Raw genomic sequence first — 13,853 nt, forward strand, 5'->3', positions numbered from 1 at the left:
AGATTTCAAATAAATGAGGTATTGTACGAAGTGTAAATTCACTGAAGAATATTTTACTTTATAAAGCATGACAAATACCCATTTATTTCTCTCTGTGGAATAACTGGGCATCAATGAACTTGAATGAACTGGAAGAATACTTATAATGGCCACGTTGGAAAGCTTTTACTCTAGTTTATAACCAACTGCAAACCGATGCTCAGTTTTATGCTTATTGGTTTTCTGTAAATTTTAAATTTATTGCCATTAGGCATGAGAGTGAAGTTGCTGTCTTAACATGATTCGTCTAGCACTTTTTTTTTTTTCTTTTTTTTTCTTTTTTCTTTTCTTTTTCTGTAGCTGTGGCTTAACTCAAACTCGCGCTTACAAAATCAAATGTGATTTTTGCTGCAATTTTTGTCAGTTGAATTCTCCAGAGAAATTATGAATCATTGCACGATGGCAGCCTGTTTGAATAATACTTGCTTTACTTGTATAGATCAAATTTAGCCAAGGCAGGCTATCAACAGTGTCAGAAGTGAAAAATTACCGCTGATTCTATGAATGTAGCAGGCTTTAATTGGCTGTTTCACACCACACTGCCCCAACTGCCTGGATGGCCGTGGATGGCAGTGCAATAAATTGAGTGGCCGAACGGATTATTGAAATATTGGATTGCCTGATCCCCTCACCCTCGAGCTGCGGGCTTCAGCTTGATCTCTTTGCGCTCTTGTTGGCAATTCGGCATCAATATTCCCACATCGCGGAGTTGCACACAAGGTGACGGGAGGATGCTATCTCCGACATCGTCCGATTGGCTTTTTTATGCAACTACTCTTGTTCAGGAATGGTGAATACACACGATTCTGTTGAATATTTTCATGGAGAGAGAGAAACACAGAGAGTGAGAGAGACAAGCAGAGAGAATGAAGAGACAGAAAGAGAGACTGGCAGAGCATGTGACTGAGAGAGAAAGAGAGGGAGATATAGGCAGAGACACTGAGAAAAGACACAGAGAGAGGCAGGCAGAGAGAGACAGAAGAATAGAAAGAGAGACAGAAAGTTAAAAAAGAGAAAGAGAAAGAGCAAAAAAAAGTAGATCTAATTTTTATTGAATGCATATTACATCAATGTCGGAGCAGTATCTCATGAAATCTTAATTCATAATCGTCTATTTTTTCATTTTTTTTATTATTCTGCAGTGTCTACGAACTGGTCCCATGCTGACCCATAACATTTTTCAAACATACATCTAATTTTGATTGAAACATGTATTACATCAATGTCAGAGCAGTCTCATGTGATTTCTTAATTCATAATTGTTATTTTTTTTTCTGTTTTCTAGTCTCTACCAGCCATCTTCCCGCAGACCCGTGGCATTTTCCCCAAGTGCCGAGATGGGATTGACAGACATTGAAATGGCACACAATGTAGACTTGGATGATCCCTACTTCGATGACCGGCAATATGAAATGGAATATGAGGTAAGAAATATCTTTCTTTTTTTATTAATAATAAATAGTACTGGCAAATTTGATTAAAACAAGATTCATGATTCAAAATAATTGAATCTATACAACTTGTACAAGCCTGACATGTTAGGGTGATGTCTACATGACCCTTGAGGTCAAACACAGTCACAGAAATCTTTTTTGTCATCATCAGCAACTCAGGGGTCAGGCTCCCGAAACGGGGATTTTTTTCATTTTCATTTTGTCGATTTGCCACATTCTGTGATGAAAGAACGCTGACTTTGTCAAGCTTTGTAGAACAATGCCGTGATCGGGCAATGCAATCCAATACATTATTAATACGGAAGCGTTCTGATTGGAGCTGTGTCCATGTGTGGGATCAGGTTGTAAGCTGCTATTGATGAATTTCCTCGTCTCGGATAGTGTTACGCTCAGCCATGATACAGTGTATAATCCAGCTGATTTCACTCCATGCCCATGTAACAGCCTCAGGCCATCTCTCTGACCAATTCCGGCTGTCAATACTGATATCCATATGATGACTACGTTAAACATGGTAGTTAGATTACCTTGCTGCAGTTATATATATAGTTTGTTTGGTGAAATATCTGTACAGCTACGTTAAAGATGGAAGTTTGACTAGAGTTGGAAGTTGGTGTTGTAGATGGGAAACAATCCTATATATATGATTTTTAATGGTTTTAATTTTTGCAAATGAAGATCATTCAGAGACATTACTCTATCTTAATTACAAAAATACATAAAAATGTAATGTTTGTTTTAACAAAAAGTTAGGTTTTTAACATTTATTATTGTTATATTAAATTAATTAATAATTTGCAAAGTACTGTCTATAAAAACTTTGGTGGAAATTACTTTTTTTTTTTTTTAACATTTTATTAATATTGTATGCACTCCACAGCTGATACATATATCATATATGCCACAAGCCATTTAGTATACATGTACTATCATGTCTGTCTGTAAGTGAATGTAGAAGACACCATGCTGCTTATCTATAAGATTAACTTTGTGCCATAATAGCATGCTTGAACCTTATTTGAGCTTCATCAACCTTTCTGTCAGTGGCATTCCCAAACCGGTATTAGTCAGACATGGTCATAGTCATGTGATGAGCTCATCCTACTTCTTGAACAGGTGAGATTAAAAAAAAAAAAAATGAATTAAACTGTAATTGTTGAACAAAAAAAATCACCTATTTTTTATTTTTATTTTTTATTTTATCTGATTGATCTGTGTTTAAAACTGTCTGCATCGATTCTGGATAACTTGTTCATGTGGTATTTTTCATTTCCCCCTACTGAACTGAAATCAATAGCAGCGTTTTCTTCGGCAGGATAGCCAAATTTGATCAAGTCTTGTTACAAATTAACCATGCACATTGTTGAATTCAAAAACAAATGTATTTACTTGGGTAATTTTATTGGCGTCAAATTAACTGTCAGTAGCTGCACTGTTTAAACCAGCATGTGCTTTTCACCGTGGATCATGTGGTCACGGGTTGATCAATAATGTCCGACATTAATTGGCTATATTTGGTGGAATACAGCCATTAACTGACTTGGTGGCCACATTTTACTCATTTAGTCTTGAGAAATCACTGCACAGCAAGTCACCATGTCCGCAGTGATGAACCTTTGTGTGTATGCTACAAAGGATTTGATTTCATGTTTCATGATTGCATAGTCCAAATGATTAATGATAATAACAGTTTTTCAGTATCATCTTAATATGCATGCATTCATTTTTGATGAACCTAAACTGCTGAAGAAAAGTTTACATCTTTTAAATTCAGTTATAGAAAACTGAAAAATACCAGTTAGTTAATCGGAATGTTAACAGTTTTTCAGTATCATCTTTTGATACATGTATAAATTTTTGATGAACATTAACTGTTGAAGAAAAGTTTACAATTTTTTTAATTCAGTCATTAAAAACTTAAAGTTTTTCATTATCATCTTTATTTACATGTATACATTTTGGCTGAACCATAACGGTTGAAGAAAAATTTACATCTTTTAAATTCAGTCATAAAAAAACTGAAAGATACCTCTTAGTTGATAAAAACATTAACAATTTTTCAGTACCAACTTCATATACATGCATACATTTTTTATGAACCTTACCTGTTGAAGAAAATTTTACATCTTTTAAATTGAATTATGAAAAACTGAAAGATACTTCATAGTTATAACCAAAACATTGACATCTTTAAAAATGAAAGTCTGGGGGAAAAAATCTGAAAAATTATCACTTATAGTATTAGTTATTTCCGTGCTTACATCCAGCCAAGATTCGAGTACATTGTCCTGGGCATGCAAATCAGCTGTCTAGGCTGCCTGTCTACGTGTCCACCTGTCCAGCTATTTATTGTTCTTGGTATAGTGATTCATACAAATCCCTATTGATTTGTGTATTGTTGTTGGCTCAGATGAGCTGGATCAAGACCAAATGTATCATATGAATTAAATGGACATGTCATTATTGGCTAGTTGTTGATAATGACTGGAACAAAGCACATATGGTTGAAACTGTATTGCAGTAACCTGTCTGCTCTGTAGATATATATGGTGTACACTTAAAGGCTAGCTGCCCATTGGGCTATTTCTCGTCCCAGCCAATGCACCACAACTGGTATATCAAAGACAGTGGTATGTGCTATCCTGTCTGTGGGATGGTACATATAAAAGATCCATTGCTACTAATGGGGAAAATGTAGAGGGTTTTCCTCTCTATGACTGTGTCAAAATGACCATATGTTTGACATCCACAGCCAATGATTAATAAATCAATGTGCTCTAGTGGTGTCATTAAATAAAACAAACTTCTTTTCTTAAAGGCTAGCTGTGTATGTAACTACATTTTTCCATTAGCAAAAAGGGATCTTTTATATCCACATTCCCACAGCCTTTGGTAACACCAGTAGTGGGGTACTGTTTGGCATGGATGAAAACCCAGTCAGATAATAGGTACATTGAGGAGGTTGGATTATGCAACAAAGTACTTTAGCCAAGTGGTCTGTTCACTTGATACTGCATCACATTTTAATATGTGGATATTTGCTGTCTAACATGGTTATTTTAAGCACCATTTAAAGCATGAGAGCGGAGACTGTGCCTTCTAAAAATTTCTTAATTAGGCCATAGTGACCCACTTATTACAGCCGATATCTTTGTCCTTTAGGTAGCTGTTATAGACAGGTCTCTACTGTGCTTGTCAAATTGTCACAATATTGCATGGCTGTAGTTTCCACAGCAGCATTTTGCAGAGTTCACACATCTTCCCTGCAGTAATGTGGTTCGATATACACAGCATGTGTCACACACATTTTGATGTGGTGGCACTTTTTCCATGTTGACTTTGGCAGTGTGTGCGATTTTCATAGGCGGATGGTTAGAAAAAACACACATTGCCATCTGATGGGTAAACAGGAGGAGGGGCCATTCAGCATTCCGCACATAAGGAGCAATATTTTCATGTATTATAGCCGAATTATTAGAGGATTTGCCAGTCATAGACATTTTTAGCAATTGTCGGTAATGGATATCCATAGATAATAGACTGCATACATCATCTTTGTGTATAAGAAGCAATATTTTCATGTATTGTAGTCAAATAGACCTCTTTCACATTCCACTGCACATGTGCCCATTGCGGGGTAACTTGAGGACGCAAACCACGAACACACAGAGATCTTGCAAAAATAGACCTGTGAACAAGTTGGGGGGCATAGACAATGGAAGGTCACGCAATAGGAATGTGAATATCTCCATGATTAATTATTCTATCAGTAGGGAACCCAAAAATTCTGTCGACATCCAACAAGACTTACTGGAGACATTTGTGAATTATTGCTTATCACAAAATAAAAAATATTTGGTTGTTAACGCCCAACAAACCATCATTTCGGATTCGTACGCAATAAATATCGAATATAGGCTAAAATAATATTAATGTGTGCGCGCGTGTATGTATGCAGATATTTATTGTATTTAACATGATTTAAATATTTATAAAGCAAAAGCCATATTTTAAACCTGGTTTATAAAAGTGGGACTATAGTCCCCCCTCCGACTTCTCAGTTGCTACCAACCTGAGAATGGTCAGAAATGTAACTGTATTGCATATACAGCTATTTAAATTTGACGCAAGATGATTTAACCTAAGAAAGTTTTATTTATAACAGATTAGACTAATCGACAGCTTGTTAATATAGCTACAAACTCGGGATGGTCTCTTTATTATAAACTCGTGAGGGTTTATTATGCGCAGTCATAAGGTACCAGTTATAAGGTACTTTGTTTGAATGTTTGAAGCAAACATATTAAGTACCATGTCAGGCCAGTAGCTGGGGTGGGGAGTTGGGGTATCGGGCAAACCCCTCAAATGAAAAAAAAAATCAGATTTTACATATAAAAGTCTTTGTCCCCAAATGACCGGTATAACGTAGCAAGAACATCTGTCTGAGGTTCCATTTGCTGAAGGTTCGATCTTCCTCAGTGGGTCCGTTTGATTATTTCCCATCCCAACCAATGATCCATCAAAGGATGTCTTGTATGCTATCCTGTTTGTGGGATGTGAGAAGTAGGCCATGTATCATTTATTATAAATACATTGGTACGACTGAAAACAAACAGTTTCTTGCCGTGGCTCTGTGACCAGGCCATTTTACATGCATACGACAACTTAATGCAACTTGTTGATGTATATTTCGCAACAAAAGTTTGTGTATTATTCTCGAGTGTAACCAGCGTCATCTCATTGTTTGGCAAGGGGTTTGGCAATATTCATAAGTTAGACCAAACATCAAATTAGGATCGTATCGGGTTGCATGGGTCTACCACTTTGGAAAAGTTGCTGAACTTTGTTATGTATAATCATGTACGTTATAAAGACGTGTGATACTTGCACGCCATATCGATATATAGGACTTCGCCCTATGCTTGTAAATGTGTATCAAAGTTGAAAGTACTGATGGTATCGCTAATGATCTTGACCAGTGTTCTCAGGTACAAAATACAAAATAGTAACCAAACACTATTGTACATACAGATATATGTTTACTTCAAACTGATCTTCATGTAAAAAAGAAGATGTAATCTTCTAAATTCTTCAAAACAAACAATGCAAACAGCATGTCAACTTTTACTTCCGCGTTAACATGTGACGTCAAACTTTGAGCCGCATTTACTCGGTTTCTGATGTAGGTTTTCGTGTGTGACAGCTCATATATGTTTTAAAACTTCATAAATATCAGATATTATTTCAAGTGAAGTTGTATGTATCTGATATAAATGATAATGAAAATAAAATAAAATAAAATAATAAATAAAATAAATAAATACATAAATAAATAATTTGTGAATAGACATGTAACTTTGATTAGTAGTTGTACGACTGTCTTTTTTTAATGAAACGATAAGGGGAAAATAGAGCTGTGATAAAGGTCTATGTGAGTTAGGGGTTTTGTTGGGGGGTTTTAGGGGGAAGGGGAGGCATATTTTATTAAATTTTAAATACTGATACACGTGGAGAATTAAACCTCACTGGTAAATCCACGTGAATATTTAACTATAATTCTAATTGTTAAAAGTAGCAAACACATTCCACCAAAGTTAATTTTATTGTATGAATCTTTTAATTTTGCGTTGTTAAAATACCCTTGACAGGGCTCCAGAGACTTTGTCTAAGTTAATGTTTCACTGCTTTTGGTCTTAAACCATTCCGAAGTAAACTTTAGTAGACCGTTTTTCGCAGCCATTTTAATATCTTATACGAAATATGTATGTTAGTCGCAATATTTTCATGAATTATAGCCAAATGATTAGAGGATTTGGCAGTCATTGACATTTTTTGCAATCAGCAGTAATGGATATATTATCTTTGTGAAATAATAATTAGATATTGTTTACTTTTACATATATCGGTTTGTTGAAAACATTTGCTGCATGTAAGGTCTGTGCCACAAATGACTGTTTGGAGGTGAATAAATTGAAAATTGACATCAGATGTTTTTATATTTTGTCATTATGTGTATGTTTTAAATCATACAATTTGTTCTGTGGCTATAGGTAATGGAAAAAAATTATGTCTTATCTCTTGTCTCACCGTTTCCCTACTTTACCTCCTCCTTTTTTCCCTCCCTCCCTACCTCCCTCCATCACTCCCTACCTCCCTCCATCCCACCTTCCCACCCCTTCAGATGATCATTCTAGCACAACCATAAGACATTCTTGAGTAAATCTCTTTTTCTGAACTGTACGGCAGACCTGTAATGTATTCTTAATAAGAACAAACATGACAAATGTGTTCCTTTTTTCCCACCTTCCCTTTACTTTCATCCTTTCTTTTTCAAAACCTCGGCCAGCTTTTCCAGAAGCTAAAGTCACTAAGCCCTCCTTTGATGGCCATTCGGGATGATGTGGTCAAGTCTCTCTCTTTCTCCCATGACTAGATGATGATTTCATAAATTGACCTGTCCTGTTGACCAAGCCTCATTTGCATGTTCAATTGGCCCCGACTTGGAAGAGGATTGTCTCGCAAAAATGTTTGAGTCATTTCCTCTACTAGTTTTTTGACATTACCCTGCCATCATCATCATCATTGGCAATGATGCTCCATGGTTTGTGCACACTGCAGATAAAGGCGCACTTGCAAATGTAAATGTTTGTTTGAGAATTGCTCCCATATTGCAAGATTTATTTATTTGCAAATTCCTCCCATGGCTGGCCACTAATGAGCTGAGAGATAGCTGCAGATGTGCAGGAAGCCGCGACGACCAATCTCGGAGAAAAGATGCTTCAAGCTGGTGTGCTCCCCATCTTGAGGAGGGATTAATTAACAGATACACGAGCATATGATTACCACTTTGCTATTAATGTATGAGTCATTAACCTGAGATATTAATAAGTTATAGACAGTATATCTGATGCATCATCATCATATGGGACGAAAGAGCCAACATGCTGTTATTTGTACGATAGATGGATGGATGGATGGAAAGGAAGGAAGGAAATGCTTTATTTAACAACACACTCAACATATTTTAGTTAAGTTATATGGCGTCGGATGGATGCATGCATGCATGCGTGGATGGATTGATGGATTTGTTTTGGATGGGTGGGTGGATGGATGGGTAGGTGGATGGATGTTTAGATGAAAGGTTAGATGATTGAATAATGGATGTTTGTTATGTGGTTGTATTGGGTGGATGGATAGACACACAGACAGGCATGGGTGGGTGTATGGATGGGTAGATGGATGGATGGTTTGACGATAGAAGGATAGATGTTTATTATGTGGTTGTATTGGGTGGATGGATAGACAGACAGACAGGCATGGGTGGGTAGATGGATGTTTAGATGAAAGGTTAGATGATTGAATAATGGATGTTTGTTATGTGGTTGTATTGGGTGGATGGATAGACACACAGACAGGCATGGGTGGGTGTATGGATGGGTAGATGGATGGATGGTTCGACGATAGAAGGATAGATGTTTATTATGTGGTTGTATTGGGTGGATGGATAGACACACAGACAGGCATGGGTGGGTGTATGGATGGGTAGATGGATGGATGGTTTGACGATAGAAGGATAGATGTTTATTATGTGGTTGTATTGGGTGGATGGATAGACAGACAGACAGGCATGGGTGGGTAGATGGATGGATGGATGGATGGATGGTTCGACGATAGAAGGATAGATGTTTGTTATGTGGTTGTATTGGGTGGATGGATAGACAGACAGACAGGCATGGGTGGGTGTATGGATGGGTAGATGGATGGATGGATGGTTCGACGATAGAAGGATAGATGTTTGTTATGTGGTTGTATTGGGTGGATGGATAGACAGACAGACAGGCATGGGTGGGTGTATGGGTGGGTAGATGGATGGATGGATGGATGGATGGTTCGACGATAGAAGGATAGATGTTTGTTATGTGGTTGTATTGGGTGGATGGATAGACAGACAGACAGGCATGGGTGGGTTTATGGATGGGTAGATGGATGGATGGATGGATGGATGGATGGATGGTTCGACGATAGAAGGATAGATGTTTGTTATGTGATTGTATTATGTAGATGGATAGACAGACAAACAAACATGGAAAGTGGACATGTTTTATTGATGGTGTATAAATAAATGTACATTTTTTTTGCTTTTTAATTTTATTCACTAAGTCTTCTTTATTTTTGCTTCACTAAACTTCACATACACCTACATATAAAACTCACACAAACCTAAGAAAAGCCATAAATTGGGGTAACCGGCAACATCGTTTCCTGTGCATATTGTGAATGCCAAGCTACATTTGCGAGTGCCATGCCTCACTATTGTTGGACTAGTTCTTGCCGGATTCTGTAACTAGCTTTTAGAGGAAATGGCTCATTTAATTACAGCGTGGTACCGATGAGCCATTTGATTGAGAGAGAAAGCTATCAGGATGAATCAGATGCTGAAGACATTTCACCAGAATCAACTTTTAGGGATTAACTCTTTAAAATATTTTTGTTCGTACAAATCCGGGCAGTAAATTGATGTTCTTTTTACATGCTGCTTCGTTTGCACTGACATTGATTTGTCGTTGGATAAAGGCAGACTTGTTCCAATAATATCTTCCTCTTTATTTCATTTGTAAGAGCTTCAGTGAATGTTATATTTAACTCGATTGATTCAGCCATGCAGGGAAATTTTGTTGCGAGATTTGATTAGGATGTTGGTTGCAGTGAGGGAATTATTTGCTCACAAAAGTAAGATGATAGATAAAAATGACATCCCAATTATTCATTAGAGGAACTTAAGAAAGCATAAAACATGAGTTAAGATCTGATAAAATTGGGGAGGGCTTTGTTGGAGTGTTACAAGAGTTGGAGAGGAAGCAGCCACACTTGTGGCTGACTGTTTTGAAAGTGTTGCATGTTTAAATTACAGAAGTTGGCCATCCGAGTAATGGACTGGTCAAGCGTGAGGGGTTACTCAGTTAGTGGAAATGATGCCATTAGAAAAATCACCTAGCATCTTTATCCATGTTGTATCCCAACATTGTTGTAATCCCGCAGTAAATAGGGGGACTAATTTAATTGGTGGGTTTGAAGAGTGTTTAGTAAATTCAATAGACCAAATCACTGCCAGGGGCTGTCTGTGTAGGTTTCCAACGAGATTAGGTTAATGTCCATACAGAGTCTTTACAGAATGAAAATAGCTGCGTTAAGTAATGTCAAACTGTAAACATTTGTGTCATAGGCTAATGTCATTTTTCTTTTCAGTCTGTGTGCTGATGAATGCTCAACTTTGTTAACATTTGTACCATTAAACCATTAAACCATTGACAAGAAATTATTTTCATTCCAAAACTATTTTAACTTGTGTTTTTTCATGGTAATTAAAATAAAACCAAAAAAAGTGTTAAATTTGAATAAGCTAGATATAGTTATCAGGTTTTAAAGCTGATAGCTACTGGGGTCAAGTCTCTGTACTGGCTAGCTCAACCCAGAATTCTCTCTCTCTCTCTCTCTCTCTCTCTCTCTCTCTCTCTCTCTCTCTCTCTCTCTCTCTCTCTCTCTCTCTCTCTCTCTCTCTCTCTCTCTCTCTCTCTCTCTCTCCTTGCTTTCTCACACTCACTACTTTATTTTTTCTATCTCTCTTCTTTGTCTCTTTTCTGTTTTCGTTTTTCATTTTATCTGTCTCGCTCTCTATTCCTCTTTCTCTTTTCTATTTTCTCTTTCTTTATCAGTATCTGCTGTGACCAGTACAGCATACTGTATATGCATTTTAATTGAATATAAGCACAGAACAAATAAATCACTATGAATTAAATTTTAATCTGGACATTAAAGATCTGCAGGAAAGGAAAGGACTGCTGATGCTATTACAGCACATAACCAACTTTGATCTACCAGACTGTGGCACTGGCTTTGAAAGGGTCAAAATCTAACGGGTCCACCAAGGACAGTTGATCCTATAACCCATCATACCACTGAGCTACATCCCGTCATTGGTTAAATGGATGAATCACATCCATCCTGTTTCATGCTGGGGTGTCGTTAAACATCTGGACCCATATTCACAAAAAAGTGTAAATTTACGTCTACGACTAGCACTTACGTGTGCCGTAGATTTACGTTAATGTGCAAGAAGCACCTTATTCTCAAAGATGGTCGTAAATGTAAACGTAACTTAGTTGGACGTAAATCTACGATTTAACATTCTCACTGGAGTAATTAATAAAAACACGTTAGAAACGATGGCTACCGGGTAAATAACAAATGCGCAAAATGCAATTTTGTTTGTCGTCTGCTAACAATAACATAGCGAACAGTGAACCATGGCATTTTAATCCACATTTTGGTACGAACTTGAGGACATTTCTTAAAAAAAAAAAGATAACTCAGGAGAAATTGGCCGTGTCGAAAACATCCGTTCGATCACGAACAAAAATATGTTCAATCCGTGGGGGTTTGCCATCGCAAACTGCTTAATTTATTGGAAATACTGCTAGTTTCCGTAAATAATAGTAAATAACGGCGATCGTGCTTGATTTATTATATGTACACAACTTACGTGCAGCGTTAGTTGCAACCTGAGGCACTTTTATATTTACGTCCAACTTTACACGTAACTTACGTTTTCGTTGTTTCGTGAATAGCTCTTCAGTCGTAGATTTACGTTTACGTGTAAAACTAGGCTTACGATATTTTGTGAATATGGGTCCTGTTATGTTCCGTTCTCTTCTCTTCTCTTCTCTTCTCTTCTCTTCTCTTCTCTTCTATTCTATTCTATTCTATTCTATTCTATTCTATTCACATCCTTCCTGGTGCTAAATGTCTCAATGAGTTACACCACAACTTACATCTTTATCTGAACGATGTGTTATCTAGATAACAATTGTGTATTTCATCCAGGTAAATATTACAGACAGGTGTACAATCTCTTACTCTTGATATTTCGATTTCGGTGAAAGCATTCTTTCTATTTTTAAATCCCCACACTGGCAAAACGTAAAAACATTTTTTCGGTGAAAATAAACAAATAGAAAGCGATGTTTTGTTTGATAAAGTACACTGATACACAGATACACAAGCTTACAGCAGCTTAACCATTTTATCAAGCCTAACTAAGCCGAGCATTTATTAGTAAATAAGAAATTTATTTCTGCTGGAAATCCACCAAGTTTTTGTGTGTGGAATAATAAACCGTGGATACCGTTGGAGATAAAGTAATACTCTCTGGACTTTCTCACAACACTGGGTTCCAACCACCACACAGAACTGATAATATTTTCTAAAACACCGATGCTGTTCTGCACACTATCGGTATGATCGCCAGGTGGAGATTATTAAACTGTTTGCAGGTACCGCACACAGACAGGCAATGCCACCCTACATGTGCGTCTGGTTATGGGTGCTTCATACCACGCACACACTGGAAGTCTGACAAGACTATATTCTTTACAACCAATCTTGCATTCTCGAAATAGCTGTGCACGATAACTGCTGGAATTCACGAGTCTCTGCTGAATCAATCCACATCTTGTAACACATAAGTTACTGAAAAATAATCTAAATTTTATCAGTTTTAAGCCTTGCACAGATTCTTGTGTGTGTGCTACATCTTTTGAAAAGAATCCTTCACCGAGTACTTGCCACTGAATTTATAGGTATCGAAATTAGGAAGTCTTTGGACAATCCACGAATAGATTCTGTTTCCACGAAACATTTATCATTTTGGATATAGATGATTATTTTGTTATTCAGTCAGAACTTTGGTATTAATTAAAAATTACAGTTTTTTCAAAGGGATATTTTATCAAAGCATACCAAGAAATGGGATATGTGGTATATCTTTAAAATCCTATTTTGTGGGAATTTATATTTTAAAAAAGCAGTTGCATTACATTTGTTCCTTTATGATAATAATAAATTCCTTTCCATTTACAAATCTAATTAAGATGCAAGCCATGTAAATAAGGTTAATGACATTCTCATTGAATCTCTTTTTGTTGATGGCTTGATTGTTTTATTACAGGTGGAGTAATGATAGTACTGCAAATTAATCTGCCTTGGGTGGGACTCTCTAGCCCCAAATAAGACATCATGCCCAAGGCAAACATGCCTAAACCTTAACTGGCCGTTAGCATGTTAAACTTTAACTTTGACATTCCAGTCATGGGCCACTGACTTTATGGAGAACAACCATCAAGGGTCCATCAAGGGTGGTCAGTCCTATGTCTCATCACACCCCAAATGATCATTCTACCACTGAGCTACATCCTGCCCTTGGCCCCCTACCCTCCCGTTTCCACAGTTCATTTTTTATTTTTCATACTTAAACCACCATCTTATACATAAAGTACCCAGCAGCAATAAAATAAGTATTTGAAA

The 13,853-nt window shown here is 36.9% G+C and overlaps 1 protein-coding gene across 1 annotated transcript in view; it reads left to right on the forward strand.

Moving 5' to 3' along the window:
* LOC121367896 (E3 ubiquitin-protein ligase PDZRN3-like) overlaps positions 1-13,853 on the forward strand; it is a 351,336-nt gene that overhangs the window by 270,738 nt on the left and 66,745 nt on the right. Inside the window, exon 5 of the mRNA XM_041492344.1 lies at positions 1,325-1,463. Within this exon, the coding sequence (XP_041348278.1) occupies positions 1,325-1,463 (139 nt within the window). The remainder of the gene's footprint in view (positions 1-1,324; positions 1,464-13,853) is intronic.

The sequence above is a fragment of the Gigantopelta aegis genome, chromosome 3, assembly GCF_016097555.1.
Source record: "Gigantopelta aegis isolate Gae_Host chromosome 3, Gae_host_genome, whole genome shotgun sequence".
NCBI lineage: Eukaryota > Metazoa > Mollusca > Gastropoda > Neomphalida > Peltospiridae > Gigantopelta > Gigantopelta aegis.